The sequence below is a fragment of the Electrophorus electricus genome, chromosome 10, assembly GCF_013358815.1.
Source record: "Electrophorus electricus isolate fEleEle1 chromosome 10, fEleEle1.pri, whole genome shotgun sequence".
NCBI lineage: Eukaryota > Metazoa > Chordata > Actinopteri > Gymnotiformes > Gymnotidae > Electrophorus > Electrophorus electricus.
Window position 1 is genome coordinate 9363740 of NC_049544.1, and position 21294 is coordinate 9385033.

Below are 21294 nucleotides of genomic sequence, written 5' to 3' on the forward strand. Positions count from 1 at the left end.
GTGCCTTAACAAATATGAGGCTCACCTGCACCCATTTCATTTTTAGAAGGTTCATATGCCCACTAACAAAATAAAGCACGCTAGATGACTACCTGCTTCGTTAACACGTGACGAGAGCCGGGTTAATCAATGATCTATCCTGACAACTGACACCCTAAACCTGTTTAGGTTTCGGATGTTTCGTGGTTCGATTCTCTTACAGCGCGGCCGCCTGATGCTCTTTGTTTTCCAACAGTTGTATTAAACCTATAGGTGAAAAATGGCTAGATGCAGAACCAGCTGCTTAGAAAAACCACTGTGCTTGGGCTTTAGACGCCTCGGAGGTTTTATTGGTAGATACCCGTGTTGGTTTTTGTTTTTACCTTTATTCCTAGCAGGTGGACTGGGATCGGGTTTCATTTTTCTTCGAGAGAGGGAGGCAAATGGCATTGAGGACCAGTTTACGCCTGTAAACGGTCCCGCTAAACTTGAGAGGGCTTTTATACAAGAACACTTCACAAACGATAGTGATTTTTCCCAGCTTAGGCTTACATCGGAGGGAACGTACGCCTCGGTAATTATTACTGGTTTGCAGCAGAAAAATATACTAACAGTAGACGCGTTTACCGAAATACTTGACTTGGACAACGAAGTTAAAAATGTTAATACAGGGGACACTTTTGTGAGCCTTTGTGCTCAAACTGCTGGGAAGTGCATGTCAAATGCAGTTTTAGATTTTATAAACTTCACTGCGAGTAAAATTCAAAGTACCAAAATTAAGTATCCAGTGTATGAAGACATTTTCATAGGATCTTCGATTGGAGGTGTGGAGCTGAAAGCAGGAAGCTCGGAGATAATCAGCGCAGAAGCGATTAGACTTTTTTATTTCTTAAAAGAGGACGATGAAAGTAAAAATGTTCTTTGGCTGAAGGCTTTCATTAAAACCATGTCCACCTACAAAGAACCAAAAACGGTAAGCACGTCGCCTGTTTAGATGAAAGAACCTATAAGAGGTTTAGTAAACTAAAAGTTCCCATCTTAGCCTTGAAAATAAGTATTGCTAACATCAACAATACTACAATAATTTCTGAGTTATACGCCCACTAATAACATTGAAAATAAAAGTAATAATGAGGTACCCTATTTACTAAGGGTTTCTTTTTTTTTTTTTTGTACTTTTCGTTTTCGCATTTATCTTCAGGACTTAAAAGACGTAGCAAACTGCAGATTCTATAAGAGCAAGGCTTTCTTGAAACACAAATTTTTGAGGACCGAGATTGTTTATTTAAAAATAGCCTACCCAAATCTGTGGGAAGCATCTGACGCCTCACAAATACTGTGTTGTCCGTACATTAATTTTTTAGGCTTTATCTATTATAAATCAGTTAGTCTGGGTTCCCAAACAGCTAATGCATGTGTTTATCTTATCTTTATGTGAAAGATCTGTTGAATAATAAGCACCGAAAAGTAAAATTATTATTAGATTTTGAAAACTGATTTAAAACCGCTCTTCCTGGTGGACTCTTATAGATACTTTACTGTAGGCTGTACATGTTGTTGATCGAGTACATAGTTGACTCTTTGGACACTAATATTACAGTGAAATAAAAATGCCCACTTTTACGCAGTGTCGACTACTGGATTTTTTTATTTTATTTTTTTTTTTACTAATAGTTTTAAGGTGTTGACTATTAGTTTCAAAACTCAAAGCTAATTTCTTTAAATCTGTTGTCTGTTTAGGTGTCTCTGTCTTATTTCACTTCATTATCAAGAGAGGAAGAGTTTGAAAGCAGTTCAGCGTCTGTGATTCCTTTCTTCTCCATCACTTATTGTTTGTCCATTAATATTGCAATAATATCTTGTTTGAGGTATGTAAAAAAAAATTGTCTGTGTGTGTACTTCTCTACAATTTTGAATATTTATGCTGCAGTTGCTCACCTTCATATATCCGAAGAAGATTCCAGTTGAGTAACTGCCTTGTACTAGTGTATAATTTAAAATTATAGTGAAGCACACAGAGTTTCTAGAGAAACAGGATATTTTGGACAGATGTGTGTATATATACACACAACCTTCTGATTTTAGGAAATTCCTATATTTAATTTATTTCTAACTTATAATTAGAAATAAACATCAATTTTCTTTGGGTAGTTATCTCCACTATAGCTTGTCATTCATTTAACTTCCCTAGGTTGGACTGTGTGAGGAACAAGGTATGGGTTGCGTCATGTGGGGTTCTTTCAGCTGGCTTGGCTGTGCTGTCCAGTTTTGGGTTGCTGCTCTTCTGTGGAATACAGTTTCCTATGACAGTGGCTACAGCTCCTTTTTTAATTTTGGGTGACTCTTACTATACTGTTTCATATTTAATTTTTGTTATAAGTGAAAATGTACATGCTTTTATTTTGTTTCTCAATAAGCCTACTTTTCATTTATTCTCTCCAGGGATTGGGGTTGATGACATGTTCATTATGATTTCCTGCTGGCAGAAAACAAAAGTTATGGATAAAGTTGAAGATCGTTTGGCGGAAACATATGAAGAAGCAGCCGTATCAATCACTATCACCACAATAACTGATGTTCTAGCTTTCTACATTGGTCTTATGACTCCATTCCGCTCAGTGCAGTCTTTCTGTTTGTACACTGGTACAGCTGTGCTCTTTTGCTACATCTACAACATCACATTTTTTGGTGCCTTTCTAGCCTTAAATGGAAGAAGGGAACAAAGCAATAGACACTGGCTGACCTGCATGGTAGTTTCTAAAAAAAAGGACTGTCCTGATGGTAATATTTGCTGTGTGGGAGGGGAGTATGATGATTTGACTGGTACTGAAACAGAAATGCTACTTAATTTGTTTTTTAAGAAATACTATGGGCCTTTTTTGACTAATTCTTGGACTAAAGTGTTTGTGATTTTTCTCTACGGTGGGTATTTAGCTGCTAGCATCTATGGGTGCGTCCAAATGCAAGAGGGAATTGAACTAAAACATTTAGCTGTAGATGACTCCTATGTGGTTAAATACTATGATAAAGAAAAGTACTTTAAAGAGTATGGTCCCAGTGTTATGATAGTTATCAGGGATGAGAAATTTCAGTATTGGAATTCTTCTGCACGAGCAAGCCTTGATTTTTGTCTTCAGGAATTTAACAAACTGACCATGACCTCAAAACATTTACTCATATCTTGGCTTCATTCCTACTTACAACAAACATCTTTAGATTTAAATGATGAAAACATATTTAAAAATAAGCTGGTAATATTTCTAAGAGCTTCAGGATTCAGTCAAGACGTCAACTTTACTAATAACCAAATCATTGCCTCCCGCATGTTTATTCAGACAGTAAACATTAGTACAGCAGCTGATGAAAAGAATATGCTGAATGCTTTTAGAGAAACTGCTGAAAAATGTGTTAAGTCAAAAGAAGCAGTAGACATATTAGTTTACCACCATGCCTTTATCTATTTTGATCAGTATTCTGTCATAGTAAGCAATACTATCCAAAACATAATAGTTGCTACTCTGGCTATGTTCTTTGTTTCCCTGCTATTGATACCAAACCCTATCTGCTCAATATGGGTAACTTTTGCTATTGTGTCTGTCATTGTGGGTGTGGCTGGTTTTATGGCATTATGGGATGTCAATCTAGACTCAATATCTATGATCAATTTAGTCATTTGCATTGGTTTTTCTGTTGATTTCTCTGCACACATATCCTATGCTTTTGTTTCAAGTAAGGAACAGACAGCAAATAAGAAGGCTATAGATGCCCTCTATAACCTTGGCTATCCAATGATACAGGCAGCACTGTCCACTGTTGCAGGGATAGTGGTGCTATCAGCTGCTCAAAGCTATATATTTAGGACTTTCTTTAAAATCATGTTTTTGGTCATCCTTTTTGGGTCAATTCATGGCATAATGATCTTACCTGTGTTTCTGTCTTTATTTGGAGCATGTGGGAATGCACACACTTCAATCATACCTAAAACCCCTCAAAATCATAAAGTTACAGGGTCCAACATTAAGAATCATTCTTATACTTACTCCAATTCGGATTTTACCCACCAGATGGAGGTTAAAAATAAAGCATATACACATGATATATCAAGCGATCAGCATATATACAGAACAAATGAAAACATTTTGCCCAATGGTAACAAACTACCAGCAATTAAGAATCATGCAACTGGCCCCATCTATTCAATATCAGGCATGAGCTTGGATCCTGACTGTCCTTAAATTATTCATAGTGAATTCAAAATGAAGACATGAAGGTCTATTACAAACTCAAATTTATTCATAAAAATATACATTAATGATTTTTTTTTTGTTAGCTGTAACATTTAGAAGTCACAAACATATTTCAAATATTCCTTCGAAGAAGCGTTTTCAGCACATACTTTTAATTTACTTAAATATATAATGTATTCATGTGGTATTTTGCATAGAATGTTTGTGTTAAACATTTGTATTAAACAAATGTATTAAAAATTTGTGATATTTAATAAACATTGAATAATTTGTGATACCCGTGGTGTATGTTTGCGCTTTTTATGTTTTATGTTTCCCACAGAGATTTAGCATTTATGATAGTGTAGTTGCAAATTCACCAAACAGTCAGAACATTAAAACCTGACAGATGAAGGTGATGTGCTGGAAACTGGAAAAATGGGCAAGTGGTCAGAGCGACTGCCATACTACTGTAGTACAAATTCCTGAGTAATGCTGGCTATGATAGAAGGTTGTCAGAATATAGTATGATGTAGCTAGCTGCATATGGAGCTGTGTATCTGAAATCAACAAGCAGATTAGTATTGTGAGGTGGCCTACTTTTCAGGGCTAATTGATGGAAACAAAAAGCCTAATACAATTTATAGGCTAGTAAATCACCCACCTAAGACTTTTAAAATTTTTTCTAAAGATAAGTGTGACGAAGCTACTGAATTATTTTGCTTACGCATGGTCAACAGCTTCCCATGCACATACAGGTTCATATTGAATCAGAAAGAATTTTGTCTGTTTCAGGGATTGACCTTGAAACACTATAAATTATTTCACTTTCAACACTGCTAGCTGTCCACTACATCCCAATCCAAGCAAATTATTTATAGAATTTTTTTAGAAATTTATAGAAATGTTTTTCAGAGCATTGATATTACAGTTAATTAGTCACTTAATCAAGGAATTAACGGCAGAGTCTCAAAACAGTTAACAGGTCTCTTCTGAATAAGAGTAAACCTTGCAAATCTTAATAATTATAAACCAATCCACAATACTCCATCCAAAATTAACCACAAAGCTAAGATGGTAATGGTTATAGTAACACTCCATTTTACTGTAATGTTGTGGTCATGGTAAACTTAGCTTGTTTCTGATGCTAAGGCTAATTAGCATTGTTTTATTTGGATGTTGCAAAGACTATCTTTGTGAAGTGCTCAGGTAGTCGTATCTGTTTGGTGTTTCTCCTGATATCTCTGTGTTTCTGCTTTCATAGCTAAATGTTCTCATTAGTGGTTTATTGCTTATTCTGCACTATTCATGACAGTTCTGGTTATCAAACAAACATGTAAGCACAGAAATAAGTGTGTGAATAGATATTGCTGTAACTTTAGATTATTTTTCACGTGTATAAGATTTCTTCTTGTTTACACTGACACTTGGTTCTGGCAGTGTCTGTCAACACACATGCAAAGTACCAGTGACTTGGACTTGAGAACCAAGCAGAATCCAAAACAGGGGAAGACATAGTGAAAATGAAAAATTGGACAATGTAAATAAATGATTAATTTAATAACAGAAACTCCAGGAACAAACAAAAAGGATAAGAGGCCAATTCAGGGTGAGGGTGAGCACTGGATAAATAAGGGGACTAAATATTAAGGGGGAACCTACCGGATAACAAGGAAGCAGACAAATTCAGACAAACAGGGTAAAAAACAAGGAAGGGGAAAGAAACCTAAAGGGAGCAAAGCAACGAGGAAAGAGACTAGACTACGACGTGGGATTATAGATCAGGAAAGAAATTTAGGAGAGTACACAGAGAGAACGTATAGCGGACAGGAGAACAATCAATTTAACGAACATGAACCGAGAAGGCAATACCGACAAAGAAGGCAACATAAACTAGAATAGCAAGAGAACGCATGTAGGAACCAAACAAGAGATAACACTAACAGGAGAATAACAATAGTAAACGGAGAGAGAAACTTAACTTGAAACACAAAGAACGAGTACAGCATAACCATAAACAAGGCAGAGGCAGAACACTGAAGACACATAGAAATGGAATTAGAAATAACCAACAAACCTAAGATGCGGTGACACAGTTTAAATATACAAAGCTAACAATAGCCTATAAACAAGGAGCAGGTGAAAGCAATGACGGGCGTTGAAAACAAACAAGGGTGTGGAGAAAACAAAACTAAGGACTCGAGCACACGGAAGAGATCATGAAGCCAAGGAAACAGGAGGAGCCCCGATCCGCGAACATGACAGTCACAGTTGTGTTCAAGCAAAATGCATGTGGGAAATATACAAGGAAGTTTTTATCACTGCTTGTAAGGAAGTAAGGGAGTGAGGTTGCTTTCACTAAAAACTGATAAATTACCTAATTATTGTCAGGTTACAGTATTTGCCATTCCTACTGCATTTCACAAAATTCAGATTTAATTGTAGACAACCTGCCATTTGTTATGTATAGATCTGTTTGACTTACATGCATCCATAAAGTCAATGAGACCACACTTGTGTCTGTTGATATCCTTGCTTGCAATGCTTACAGAATATTATATAATGCAATGTTTCACAAATTCATGCTAGAATATGCTCTTATACAGTATGTACTGTATATCAGAATGTAGAAACTATTTCAGGACAAACATAGGATGCCATGGGATATTATCTGAGGTGGAATCATCTACATCAATGCATTATTATCTTCTTCCTCAATCCATTGTTTAGTAATTTCTTATCCAAATTGTCTATGGTCTTTAACTATCTGAGCGTGAAGGCGTTGATGCCATCATCTTTATATGTCCGTGGAGGCCAAGTATGACTGCCACCCACAGAAGACTGGACAAATGATGTTAATGATTTAAGGTGAAGATCTCTTGATTCTCTGTAGGATGGTTTTGTCTGTAACAGCAAGATGTAAGTACTATAATGTTTAATATTGGAAAATTGGTTGTTTTTAAAATGTTTGTTAAATTGTTCACTTAATTCACTGAATTGAACCTCTCATCAAAGTCCTTTTAGCCAATTCTTTGTTTCAAAGTTTGACTTAATTTATTATGATATTCTACCTAATTTAATTAACAAACCCTGACTGACAGACCATCTCGGTAGTCTATGATGGTTACCCAGGAATTTAAGGACCAACCACCCACAAAACCCAACCAACCAACTAACCAACCAACCAACCAAACAAACAAACACTTGCACAGTGTGCATTTTGTGACCTAAGAAGTCACTCTTACTTCTAACATTGAAAAATAAAAGAAAACAGGAAGAAACAGGAAGCTGTTGCCATCTATTTAATTGCTTTTTTTCTGACAGTCATGGCCATGTCATAGCCATGAAGAAGTGCACCTCAGTCAATGGCCTTGACTTGTTTTCTTTGTTAATATATAGAGCATACAGTTGATTTTAATGCCCCTTTATGCCCTTTGGTCAGTTCCTCATTGTACTTTTTATTGCAGGGCTGGTTAATCTGTTTCGATTCTCTTGGCAATGATTGGAAATGAGCCACCTTTACAAATCCTGTAGTACAGTGGGTACTGTTTACATAAGAATTAACAAACAAAATAGACAGCATACAATTTTAACCTAATATATTCCTAAACACATGTGAAGATACAGGCACAGCATTGATAGGAGTTTTTTAATGATTTATTTATTCACTCTGGCACTACCCCCTGGGTTCATATATTCCAGGAAGATTCTTTACAGTGTTATCGTGGTTGTTTCAATTTGTTGTTACTTGTTTTTTAGAAATATTGACTTCAATTCATGGAAAGATTCAAATGAGTTGCTGTCTTTTTTGTTTGATGTACACAACATGAAATTAAAGGGAATAGTTTTATTATCTGTCTGACCTCCAATAAAATTATATGGTGTTAATTGGGGGTTGTATAAAATTCTTCTGAAAAAGGCCATATATTATCTAGATTGTTCATGAGGGTTTTAAGAATTTGATTACTGTTATTGGCAGGTATTATTGAGAAGAAAAGTTTCCTAAAGTTTTTAATACCGCACTATATTATTTATCCAAACTCTTAATTGTTTTTTTCAGTATAGAAGATATCAGTTCTCCTCAAATCAAAACATTTTCCCATATTTTCCTTTAAAAATTGGCAAACTTCTAGACTTGCTAGGTTTAACCTTCATCCTTCCCCACATAAGATTATCATTTATTTCTCTTGCAAAAGTACAAAGCATGGTACATTGCACAGTAGTTGTCAGTGTTGTCATGTCATCCATGTATGCCCTGATTCGCAGGAGCTGAATACCATCCTGCAGCCTCTCTCCATGTACGACCCACTTAGAAGCTCTAATTATGACCTTCATCACCTTTGTAAATGCCAACAGTGAAATAGTACAGCTGGTACTCATTTCCAATCACTGGAAAGATATAACATACTCTCCTGTATTAATACAAAACTTAAAATAAGCCTTCACCACCCTAATGATCTTATCCAGTACCTAGAAAATCACAAATTCCTTCCAAAAGAGATTATGTGGTGCTGAGCCAAATGCATTAGCCAAATCTATGAAAAACACATCGACCCTTTTTTTAGGTCTCGACCCTCTTTCTGTCTGAATCTGAAGCCAAATTATACTGTTATGCTCCAAACCACCTGCAAAACCCGAAACCCCTGCCTTTTGCATTGATGTATCAATTAACTTTCAAACATGTTGCCAATGATCACACTAAAGAATTTATTACCCTCTAGATTAAGACTTATAGATTAAAATTGTTCAATATCCACAGCATCATTCTCTTTTGTTATGAGAACACCCCGTTTTTCTCCGCACTTTTGAGATAATTCCTTTCTTCCACACTATGACCGTCATCTTCATTAAAAATGTCAAGACATCAGGTGTGCTTTTATACACCTGATGCATGACTCTTTTAGGCTCTGGCGCAGAAGCTGCCTTTGAATGATGCACCACATCTTGTACCTCACTCCACGACAGTGCCACCCTGTCTATTTGCCACCCTGTCACCTACAGGTGGAATTTATGCTGGCAAATCAATCACCTTCACCTTATCCTTATCAGAATACAAATTACTGAGATGCTCCTCTAAATAATTTTTTTTTTCTAATTTCTAATCTCTCAAACTTAAATGGATCCCTAAAGAAGGTTGCCATAGCACACTCCTTTTTTTCTCCTTTTCCTCAAGACCTCTGCTCTCCTCAACACTGCCAGCCTACCCTTCAGCTCATTCTGCAGCGTATCAGTACCTCTCTTTTCTCCTCCTCTTCTCACCTTCACTGATTTCTGAGTGAAAATAAACTATTAACCTGATGTACTTTGTGCAGTTAATTGTTTATGTATTACTTTGTCTGATGTGATCCATTCACAGAGTGCATTCATTCATGGCCACCTGGCCTAAACATTAACCAGAATGGAAATATTTGCATATTTTGGTCAATAATGATTTCTTTTCTTTTCCCTCCCCAATTGGTTATGCTTATAAAGGACTTGTCTCTGTGAACATTTTCATAACCTTACAACAGGAAAGGAAAGGATAGGTGAGATTTATTTCCATTACCTTTCATTACCTTATATTTGGGTTATCTGCTCTTAGTTTAAAAAAATAAAGAATTGATTGATATTGAAATATTGATACTTATTATCATACAAAATATATGCATGCTGCTTTCTTCACATGAATTTCAGCTAAAGTTTATATTATTTATTTCAGATAAATTTCATCATGAAGGATGATGATCCAGAAATTGCTGTTGTTGGCATAGGATGTAACTTCCCTGGTGGTAAGATATTAAATGAATAATAATAAATTCTCACACTTCCTTCATTAAAGTCAGACTTTTGTGTATACTTATCTTCTTGTGAATTATATTGTTTGCTATCTTCTATTTTAGGAGAGGGGCTTGATCATTTCTGGAAGGTCCTCATTGAGGGAAAGAACTGTGCTGTACAGATACCAGTAGAGCGGTTTGACTATACCCAGTGGTATGATCAAGATGCTACTAAGGCAGGGAAGTCACGAACAGCAAAAGCTGCACTTGCTGAAGGGTGAGTCTTGCCGTCTTTCATAAGTACAAATAAAACTGGGTAAACTAAAAAAAGAAAAAAATAGAGACAAAAAGCATAAAAGATTTGAATGTTAAATAGCAACAGGAGACAATTAATTAGTATCAGACATGTAATGATAATCACTAATTATTATGTTTATTGCAGCTTATTAAATTCTGAATGTGGTTTTCAAAAGACCTCTGTCATTCATTAAAATGCAGAAAAATAATAAACCAACTCCTAGACTGTAACTGTGCAAACTTCTGTATATGTTGTATGAAAGATCATGTACACCTAAAAATCTTTTTCACTTTTTCATGTAAATTATAGTGTAATAACAATGTGCCTTATAATAATGTGTCTTATAATCTTGTTTCTATAACACTGAGGGGTTAGGAGCTGGATGCATATGGGGAAAAGAGCAAAATTTATTATGGGCAAATCGAGAATCATAATCAGTAGAACAGATCAGGGTCATAGAGCCAATGTGTAGAGTATGAGAATACATCATAAACTAAATGAAACAAAATGCAATGAAAAAGGGGAAGTAGGCTATAACAAAAACACAAGCAATGATGAGAACACTTAACTAACACTAGCGAATAACCAAACAGGCAGAGGAAACATGAGGCTTGGAACATGAACAGCAGCTAGGATTAACAATGACCAGTAAACCAACAGCTCCCAAGCAAAGCAAAAACAACATCAACATCATGTCTGGGGCAGAGGCTGATGGGAGGGACTTCATGACTGGTTGGTGTGAAACACTACATGATAAGATTTTCAGGCTCTGCCAGACTAGAAACTGTGCCCTGATCAAACGCACCAGTGACTGGTTTGAAGTACTTGCATTCCACCTGGACAGGGTTCTTGGTCTTAATAGGAGTCGTCCAGCCATGCTAAGGACCTTCCATAGTGATCTCCCCCCACACAAGTATACCAGTGGCTCTCTCAGACCTATAGTGTGAACAACACAGGGTATATACACACGTACTAATGGGGTTAACAAGGCACAAGTAATACAAAAGATGGGCAGAGATAAACAAAACACAGAAGCAAAACAAATACACGAGACAGGTTAACCATGACAATAAGGATACTATGAGGGGCCAAACTTGACAGTAATCCCCCAAAACCACACAGCACAGAGGTGTGCAAAAACAAAGAAAACAACCAAAAACAAAACAGACCAAAAAAAGGACTAGGACAAGACACTGACAGGAACAGAACTGGCAAGACAAGGAGCAGAAACAGGAGCAGGAAGTACACAGGCAGACAAAGGAGCAGAGGAGACAGAATACACAGAAACCACAGACACAACAGGAGCAGACAAGGGAACAGATGTGGGAACAGGCACAGAAACCGGGGAAACAACAGGAGCAGACAGAACAGCACAAGAACCAGGAACAGACGCAGAAGCAGGAGCAGGAACAGAACACTAAACAGAACACTGAGGATGATAAAAGGGCCAGGAGGGAGGACAAGGAGACACAACAAAAGATAGATGTTGAGGGATGACTGGAGGTACAAAAGGATGAGGAAAACAAAAACGCAACACAGAGTAGGCCAGAGACAAATGGGACAGGAACAAAAACAGACACGGACATCGGAACAGACATGGACGGGCACAGCACAGAAACAGAGGGAGACAAAGGAATCAGAATGAGCACAGAATCAGACTCAGGGACAGACACCACAACAGAGGCAAAAACAAAACCAGGCAGATGATAATTCAACAACAATGGAACAGTAGGAGCAAGCAACCAAGGAGACACGGTAGGCCAACAGGGAACAGGAGACACAGACGGGGGCAGGTTGGGCAGGGACCATGGGGCAGCAGGAGACACAGACGGGGGTGGGCCGGGTGGGGACCACGAAGCCTGAGAGTCAAGAAGTGGGAATGAGGATGTGGAGGTGCCTGGCAACAGATTCTGTGAGTCTGGGGGCGTTCAACGGCAGGTCCAGGAGGCCCGGGGGAGCAGCTGCGGCATTCAGCGGTGGGTCCAGGAGGTCTGGGGCCATTGCCACAGGAACAGACTGGGTAGTGTCTTTCATGCCGGGAACATTAACTGGATCAGGCTGGGTGGCGTCCTTCACGCCCAGAACAGGAAGTGGCAGGGTGGCTTGTGGGACAGCCACAGGTACAGGAGAACTGACACATAGATACAGATACAGTACACTCTCGGTAGCTCCCAAGGCTCACACAGGCTATGGGGTTATCTGAGCCTTCACTCTTGGTCAAGATGGGCAGGCCCATGTCACTTACCTGGGATCTTGTCATAGTCATAATATACAGGGTCCTGTTTTTTTCAGAAATGAAAAGATACCCATGTACCCACAGCACCAGGAGATTTGCTATCTCTGGCTTGGTGGTGCTGACACGTGGTAGACTCAGACTGTGTAGAAACAGCCAGAGCTTTGTTCCAGTGAAATAAGCACATACCAGAGCAAAACAAATACACAACACAGGGTAACCATGACAATAAGGATGCTAGGAGGGGCCAAACATGACGGTTACTATGCAAATGTTGCTAATACTCTTCTTTCAATAAGGTTTAATACCTTTAAACTTATAATGTTTACTTTCTTCTATTTAAATTTTTACACACTGACACTATCCCTAACCATACTGAAATTATATTATTATATTATTAATGTAACACAATGCTTATAGGTAATGCTATAAAATGTTAGTTAAAATTTCATAAATATTCATAAAGAATTTTTTATTTACTTAAATTAAGCCTTTTTACATATTTTTTTACAGGTTCAATCAGCTTGATCACAAGTTCTTTGGTATTAATGATGCTGAGGTGGAGCAAATGGATCCTCAGCAGAAAATCCTTCTGCAATGTACCTATAGAGCACTAGAGAATGCTGGGATACCTATGGAGAAGGCCAGTGGGTGCAGAACAGGAGTATTTTTGGGTAATTTGACTAAATGATCACGATTATGATGTGTGCACACACACACACACACATATATATATATATATATATATATATATATATATATATATATATATATATATATATATATTCAAACTTGAAATGGATTCATATACATGTTTTTTTAGGCCTGATGAACAGAGACTATGAACTCATCATGGCAAATGCTAACCCAGTCATCATCAACCACTGTACTGGTACTGGTTTAGCTATGAGTATAGCTGCCAACAGAATCTCCTATGTCTTCAACTTTACTGGGCCTTCTTTTGCTATAGACTGTGCTTGCTCCTCTTCACTTGTTGCACTTCATTTAGCCTGCCAGGCCATCAAACAAGGTATAATAACACTAAAGCTCTTTTTCCTATGCCCAAATAAGTTTAACTTGTTTTTGTTACCTTTATTTCATCTTTAATCATACACATTATGTCATACACATTTCATGTTTCACAATTCAAAAGCATCTGTCTTTTTTATGATATTATGATATCAGGATATTATGTATAAGCCATCGTAAAGAGTAAGAAGTTATGAGATGAAAATAAATTTGTGAAACTTTTTTTTTCTCAAAATGTTTTCTCAAATTTGAATTATTTGATTATTACTCTCACATTTCTATTAAAGTCAGTTTAACTGTACTGTTTTTGAACAGGAGACTGTGAAATGGCTGTATGTGGTGGTGTTAGCTGCATTTTTCAGCCAAGAGTATTCGTGGCTCTAAGCAAGGCTAATATGATTTCACCTAATGGCACCAGCAAACCATTCTCTGACAAAGCAGATGGCTATGGAAGAGGAGAAGGCTGTGGAGTCATCCTGCTCAAGCCTCTGAATAAGGTATTTTCTTTTACATAAACCAGATACCTTTATACCTTAACACATACCAATATATATAGCACCAGTTTACCAGAGCCAGATTAAGCCTAGACTGAAAAAAATATTTCCAGTTGTGATTTATCCCTGCCAGTTCAGTTTAGCCTAAGATCGTGCATAATCCATGTCCAAGAAAGCTACAGAATTCAATCATATACAGTAGGTCATAAAATGGTAGTTATATCAAACTTTAAAAATCAAATTTATATTTGCAAATATTCCCATAGGCTCTGCAAGACCATGATCACATTTGGGGCATCATATGCAAAACTGCAGTAAATCAAGATGGCCACACCGTCACTCCAATCACAAAGCCATCCATGATCCAGCAGGAGAAGCTGCTGCAAAGAATTTACTCTACAAAGACCTACCTGTCTGATGTCCAATACATAGAAGCTCATGGGACTGGAACCTCAGTGGGAGATCCAATAGAGGCAAGTAGCATCTCTAAAGTTATTTCTAAGGCAAGGCCTGCAGATTTAGGGCCACTCTGCATTGGCTCTGTTAAAGGTAACATTGGACACACAGAATCTGCAGCAGGAGTGGCAGGACTTATTAAGGTTCTCCTTATGATGAAGCATGAAACCATCGTTCCTTCACTGTTCTACTCAGAAGAAAGCTCTAGCATAGATGCCCAAGCTCTCAATCTAAAAATCCCCACCAAAGCAGAGAAATGGGTCACCTGCAGCAGTTCCGTGAGAGTTGCTGGAATAAATAACTTTGGATTTGGAGGGACAAATGCACATGCAGTTGTGAAACAATACAGGCAGAAAGAATTCCTGAAAGCACCTGTCAAGAAAAATCAGCATTTTTTTGTACTTTCTGCAGCAACAGAAAAATCAATGGCAATGATGATAAAAGACACTATAGAAAATATCAGCAGTGGGAACATAACAAATCTACATAGTTTGGCATATACCTCTGCATGTAGAAGGAGTCACTTAAGACATAAATACAGGAAATCATTTCATGCATCGTGTTTGACTAATTTGAAGGAGAAGCTTGTGCATGTTCTGGAACAAAAGACTTTGATTTCAAAGCAAAATCCCAGACTAATTTTTGTTTTCTGTGGGAATGGTGTTACTTACAAAGGCATGTGCAAACAGCTCATAAAAGAGGAACCTGTTTTCAGGGAACAAGTGAGAGAGATTGAGTCTCTTTTCCAAGGCTACAGAAAATTGAGCCTTGTAGAAATGCTGGAGAGGGAGTGTCGACCTGATGTTGATTTCTCAGAACCAGAAATTATCCAGCCCCTCCTCTTTGCCATTCAGGTTGCCATTGCTAAGCTACTAATCTACTGGGGAATTAGGCCAGATGCTGTTCTTGGTCATTCTGTTGGAGAGGTTGCTGCAGCCCATTGCTCAGGGTTGTTATCACTTGAGGATGCAGTGAAGGTGATCTATTATCGCAGTCATTTGCAGAGCAAAGTAACTGGAGGAAAAATGCTAGTTGTAAGTAATATGGCTGTATCAAATGTGTTGGATATCCTCCCTTCTTATTCTGGGAGAATATGCTTGGCAGCACACAATAGTCCTCAGTCATGCACACTTTCAGGAGAGGCAGATGTCATTGATAGTTTACATAAGCGCTTGAATAATTCACATGATGGGAAAAATCTGTTCCTTCATGTTTTGGATGTCCCTGCTGCTTATCATAGCCATATGATGGATTCTATTTTGGCAGAGGTAGAGAGCAGTATAGGTCCATTAACGGTACAGAACACAGTGACAGAATTGTTCTCAACAGTGACAGGAGAAAAAGTGTGCCCCACAGATTTTGTTAATGGTATTTACTGGGCAAGAAATATCCGAGAGCCAGTGGCATTTAAACAAGCAGTAAAATCAGCCAAACAGAACAAGAATGCAATCTTTGTTGAAATTGGCCCAAGAAGAGCTTTGCAGAGAAACATCAAGGAGACTCTAGGAAATGACACAGTGGTGCTGTCCTCAGTGGAGCCAGATAAAGATCATGAGACAATGCTGACTGTTGTGTCAAAACTTTTTGAAATGGGAGTGAATGTAGATTGGGATCAATTCTACAAAGGCTCTGAGGTGAAACCTATATTTTTGCCAAGGTATCTGTTTGACAATGAGAAGAAAGATGTACTTATTGAAGCAACACACAATGATACTAGGAGTAGTCACCCTGTAATTACACAGAAGAGTAAAGATGGCTTGGTTTTCAGCTGTGACCTCTCATCTGAGGCACTGTCCTACTTGAATGACCACAAACACCAAGGTGTTGCAATTATTCCTGGGGCATTTTATGTTGAGTTGGGTTTAGCAGCTTTTATGATGAGTGCAAAACCAAAAGTGCCCCTTAACTATCTACAGCTCAGTATAAGATTCCACACTCCATGCATTTTGTCACAGAATATACCAGCCATGAAAGTGCTGTTGGATCCAACAGAAGACACAGCAGAAAACAGTTTTCAGTACAAAGTACATTCTTTGTCATCATACTATGCATCAGGCAAAGTAGAGGCAGTACAAAAAAGACCTGAAGAGCAATACATTTCACTGAAATGCATCTACAAAAGATGCCAGTCAGTTGTGAGCTCTGAAGAGTTCTACAAGTACCTATGTTTAGGTGGTTTTCAGTATAGTTCTGTGTTCAAAAACAAAGGGGATGTTTACTATGGGGAAGAACTCAGAGAAAGCTATTCAGTTGTGACAGTCCCTGATAAGTTATGGCCCCATTTGTATGACTATTATCTCCATCCTGTGGTCTTAGACTATTTTATGCAGATTCTTCCTGTAACAGGAACTCAAAACCTCTTGGGAAGACCTGGATTTCCATCTCAAATTGGCAGTTTAACTGTATTTGAACCACTGCAGAAGGAGATGGTTGTGTATTTGAGAGCAACAGATATGAGTACAGAGGAGCTTAATGTTTGTGGCTGCTTTGTTGACAAAGAGGGCAGAGTTTTGGTTGAACTCAAACATGTGACAATCACATATCTAGGGGATCCTTCTCATGTTGTAAAGGAGTATTTTTACCACAACAGCTACAGCATTCCCTTTGAGAATGAAAACTTCTCAACACCAAAATCATTGGTTTTTGCTGATAAGTTAGGAATATCCAAAGGCTTGCAGCAATATTTAGACCCATCATCAAAATACATTTCACCAACACATGCCAAAGCACTGATGGAAAATGGATTTGAAGTTTTTCTCTCAGAAATGAAAATCCCAAATATCAAGGCAAACTTCCAAGACGTTTTGTTTGTGTGGGGTATTGCAGATATGACTTCATACAAAACAGAGAATGTGTTAGACAGCATGGCAAATTCTTGTGAAATCTTCAGAAAAATTGTTGCAGGACTCAAGACAATACATTTCCAAAGCTCCATCAGAGTTGTAACCTATCGGTCATCAGAGGACACAGTTGACCATATTAGTCCTGGTTTTGTACTGTCTGGAATGATAAGAGCTTGTGCTGCTGAGATAACAGAGCTTTCTTTTCAGCTGATAGACATAGGCTCAGTCTCTGAAGAGGACATCAAAGCCTTTGCTCAGATCCTCAGATCATATCCTTGCAGCAAATACCCAGAACTAATTGTGAAAAATGGACTGATTTATAAGCCACAGATAATCCAAACCCCCATTACAACTACAGACAGTGCTAGCCAAAGCCTCCACTCTTCACAATGTGAAAGTTTTATTGTGCAAACGTCTGATCCCCACAGAATGACAAGGCTGTCTGCAATAGGTTCTGATGAAATTGTTCAACCTGTTGGTGCAAAAAATGTGGAGATCCAGCTCTGTAAAATAGCTGTGCACTCCTCAGATTACTTTCCAGTCAGTGTCTCAGATTTGAACTTTGGTCAGACTTTATACTGGAGCAAACACACATCCCAGAACCACAAGCTTTTAGCCCTTGACTTCAGTGGCACTGTTACAGCTGTAGGAAAGGATGTTAGAAAACTGAAATTGGGAGATAAGATTGTGTGTTGCTACCCTGTTACTGCTTCTAGCAAAGTTGTTATTCCAGCAGCTGCTTGCTACAAAACAAAGAGGCTTCCATTTTTGAAGGAAACGCCATGTGTGTCCTACATTATATTGGCTTGGGAAGTCCTGCACTGTGCATTACCAATGACTAAACAACGTATGAAGTTAGGCATTTTCTCCACTATTCCAGACTCAGTTCTTGTGAAGGTCCTAACTTTAACAGCAATCAAATCAGGCTGGAGTGTCACCGTGGGCACAAATGCTAATCAGCTGACTTCGGATTGCCATGAGGTGGTGAGAATTGTGCTCCTGCCTCCCTATGATGAAGGTGTTATAGCACAAACAGCGAATATTAATGGTGTTAGAGACATTGTTCTTGTCTCTGACAACCAAACCTCTGTCAGTCAGCTTGACTTGAGAGGTTATAATGATGAGGTTTTCATGAAAGTCCTTTTCACATCAAACATATTGCAGAAGCAATCAATTACAGCACACAAGTCATGCATTTCAAACTGGCTGAAACACATGCATTTGGACAAAAGGTCTGTGTTTTTTGAAAAGACCACTTTTCAAAAACTGGCAAATGGAAACATTGATTGCTTCCCTTTAGATGAATCTAAATCATACTTTAGATGTCAGACAATGCCTGTGGTGGTCCTTGGTGATGATACCAAGGATGAACTGTCTGACATTCTGCTTATGCAAAAGGTCCAAAAGTTGTTCCAGAAAAATTCTGTCTACATAGTGACAGGAGGTCTCTCAGGACTAGGCTTTGAGACAGTGAAGTTCATTGCTCAGAGAGGGGGAGGGAACATTGTTATCCTCTCTAGGAATAGCCCAAATGAACTGATGGAACTGGAAATAAAAAATGTTAAAAATCAGTGTCAGTCCATAATCACAAGTCTGCAATGTGATGTCTCAGCACCAGAACAAGTTTACCACACAATTGCTCAGATCAAAAAACTGTTCTCATCCAATCCAATTAAAGGAGTGTTCCACAGTGCAGTTGTTCTTCATGATGGGCTTATTGAAAGCCTAAACAAATCCCTCTATGAGAAAGTCATGAGGCCAAAGGTGAATGGTGTGATCAACCTTCACCATGCCACTAAACACTGTGATTTGGATTATTTTGTATGCTACTCCTCCATCTCAGCTTTCATTGGCAATGCTTCTCAGACAAATTATGCTGCTGCCAATACATTCCTGGACACATTCTGTCAATATCGTAGGAACATGGGGCTTCCTGGACAGTCGATTAACTGGGGGGCTTTAAATTTGGGTCTCCTGTTAAACAAAGAACATTTCCAAAGATTTCTGGAGGCAAAAGGAATGATGATCCTGGAAGTTCCAGAAATTCATCAAAGTCTTGAACAATGTCTTCTCATGAACAAACCACAGCAGGTCGTATGCAAATTCAATTTCAAAAACATCAGATATAATGTTCTGTCACAAAACAAATCACTTACTTCTCGATTATCAGCATTGGTAGAAGAGGGCCTCAGAAAGGCTACAACGCTCAACTCCAATCTTGAGCAGTTTAACACATTCTCTTCACCTAATGAATACATTAAGTCTGTGATCAGTAACACTACAGGTGTTGAACAGAATGAGTTGTCTGATGATACACCTCTATCAGTGCTGGGCATTGATTCCATGTTAGCCATGACTCTACAGAATCTCATCTTTCAGGAGAAAGGTGTGAATGTGCCACTAGTGGCACTCCTTGATCCAGACAGCACACTCTCACACTTAGTGAAAATCTTGGGAGAGAAAAAAAATGAAGGAAACTATCAGCATGAGAATGACTTACTATCTATGCACACAGCGGAGACAACAAGGTTCTAGATATTCTGCTCATTGTTATGTAAGCAGCTGCTGAAGAGATTTAGGTTTCCCACTGTCATTTATAAATGATGGATGCTTATTTTGTTTGTATCTGTTTTGATGATTTTAGTGTGCATATGTTAAATGCATATTTTGGTATTGTGTTTATGTTTGTTCATGTTTTTCACTTTCCATCTGCTTTTTGTTCATATATTTTGTTTAGCAGTTTAAATTTATTTTATAGGGTATAGTATGTTTAGTTATGTTGAAAGTATCTGTACAATGATCACAGCAGTACATTGCTTTGAGATATACTGAGATATAAAAGATTGTATATATTCAGTGAGATTATCATAAGTTGTTGTTCATAACTTTGTACTTAATGTGAAACCAGAGGAAATATTCATAAATCTACTGCCTGAGATTCTGAGTATAATTGAGTTATTTTCAATAAAGCTTCCATGTAAACTATAATAGAGAACGCAGCCTTCTCTCACTCTTGACCACATTCTTAAGGATAACTTCACATTCCAGAATACCTAGACCTGCAAGACTTATTAAATGTCCATATTCCTGAAGGACTCCTGGATTCTGACCTTTCTCAAAAGAGGTGTCACCCCCTGAGCATCATAACAGTACCAAACTTGAATAAAAGGATATTTGTATTTAATGCTTTTTCTTTTTTCTTATTAGAGTCAGAACAGAACACTTTGAACTATGAGTCCACAGCGCCCTCATTAATTAACCATGCATACACACACACACACACACACACACACACACACACACACACACACACAAACGTGTGTGTATGTGTGTGTGTGCTTTTGTGTTCCAGTTGTTTTATTCCTTTCTGCTCTTTATTAATATATCAAATTATTTTGTGTTTTTTGTAAGCTAACTCCAGGAAAATGCCTGGCTCAAAGACTGAAACAAAGTAACAGTGAATATGCAAGAACAGAGCAACTAAGAGTCCATGTAACTTTCGGTAATTGATTTTCTGTTTGAAATCCTAAAATAGAAAAAACAAAAAATGACCCTTTATTGTTCATTCATGTACTCAATCGGAAACTAAAGAACTTACTCACTTTTTGTTTTTTTCTTTTATACACAAGAAAGCAGAAACAAGAATTTGCCCAAATTTTCATTATGGTGCTTATGCCTACAAAACCAATATACATTTCATATTTTGATTTGGAAATGTTCATGGGTCTGAGGTGCTGGTTCTATGCCATTAGCCAGCCTCTAGGGTCACTTGTTTTTTCACAAAGAACTTTGACTAAAATAAGAGTCCTTCACATAGTTCTGTCTGCAGGTCTGAAGGAATGATTTGAATGAATCATCCATAATATGAAATTAATCGTCCATAATATGAAAATTGTAAGACATTTAGGTCCTTATATAGGAAATACTCGTGTATTCATATCCAATTATCACTATGTCTGTATCTGCTTAAAAAAGACACA

At 37.8% G+C, this 21294-nt stretch overlaps 2 protein-coding genes across 2 annotated transcripts; both read left to right on the forward strand.

Moving 5' to 3' along the window:
* The first annotated feature begins 259 nt into the window (after positions 1-259).
* Positions 260-4312, forward strand: ptchd3a (patched domain containing 3a). The gene is made up of 4 exons (XM_027015983.2): positions 260-952; positions 1720-1847; positions 2171-2316; positions 2422-4312. The coding sequence occupies exons 1-4, from the start codon at positions 260-262 to the stop codon at positions 4212-4214; spliced, it is 2760 nt and encodes a 919-aa protein (XP_026871784.2). The 3' UTR covers positions 4215-4312.
* A 5603-nt stretch (positions 4313-9915) lies between these two features.
* Positions 9916-19867, forward strand: si:dkey-61p9.11 (uncharacterized protein LOC100000781 homolog). The gene is made up of 6 exons (XM_027016162.2): positions 9916-9973; positions 10085-10238; positions 13006-13166; positions 13316-13522; positions 13837-14018; positions 14282-19867. The coding sequence occupies exons 1-6, from the start codon at positions 9916-9918 to the stop codon at positions 19847-19849; spliced, it is 6330 nt and encodes a 2109-aa protein (XP_026871963.2). The 3' UTR covers positions 19850-19867.
* Positions 19868-21294: the final 1427 nt, after the last annotated feature.

Excerpts from the sequence above, each read along its gene's own strand:
- ptchd3a (XM_027015983.2), top strand. The coding sequence starts at position 260 with ATGGCTAGATGCAGAACCAGCTGCTTAGAAAAACCACTGTGCTTGGGC. Across the intron at positions 953-1,719 it reads CCTACAAAGAACCAAAAACG|GTGTCTCTGTCTTATTTCAC; the intron begins GTAAGCACGTCG and ends TTGTCTGTTTAG. Across the intron at positions 1,848-2,170 it reads GCAATAATATCTTGTTTGAG|GTTGGACTGTGTGAGGAACA; the intron begins GTATGTAAAAAA and ends TAACTTCCCTAG.
- si:dkey-61p9.11 (XM_027016162.2), top strand. The coding sequence starts at position 9,916 with ATGAAGGATGATGATCCAGAAATTGCTGTTGTTGGCATAGGATGTAAC. Across the intron at positions 9,974-10,084 it reads AGGATGTAACTTCCCTGGTG|GAGAGGGGCTTGATCATTTC; the intron begins GTAAGATATTAA and ends CTTCTATTTTAG. Across the intron at positions 14,019-14,281 it reads TGCTCAAGCCTCTGAATAAG|GCTCTGCAAGACCATGATCA; the intron begins GTATTTTCTTTT and ends ATATTCCCATAG.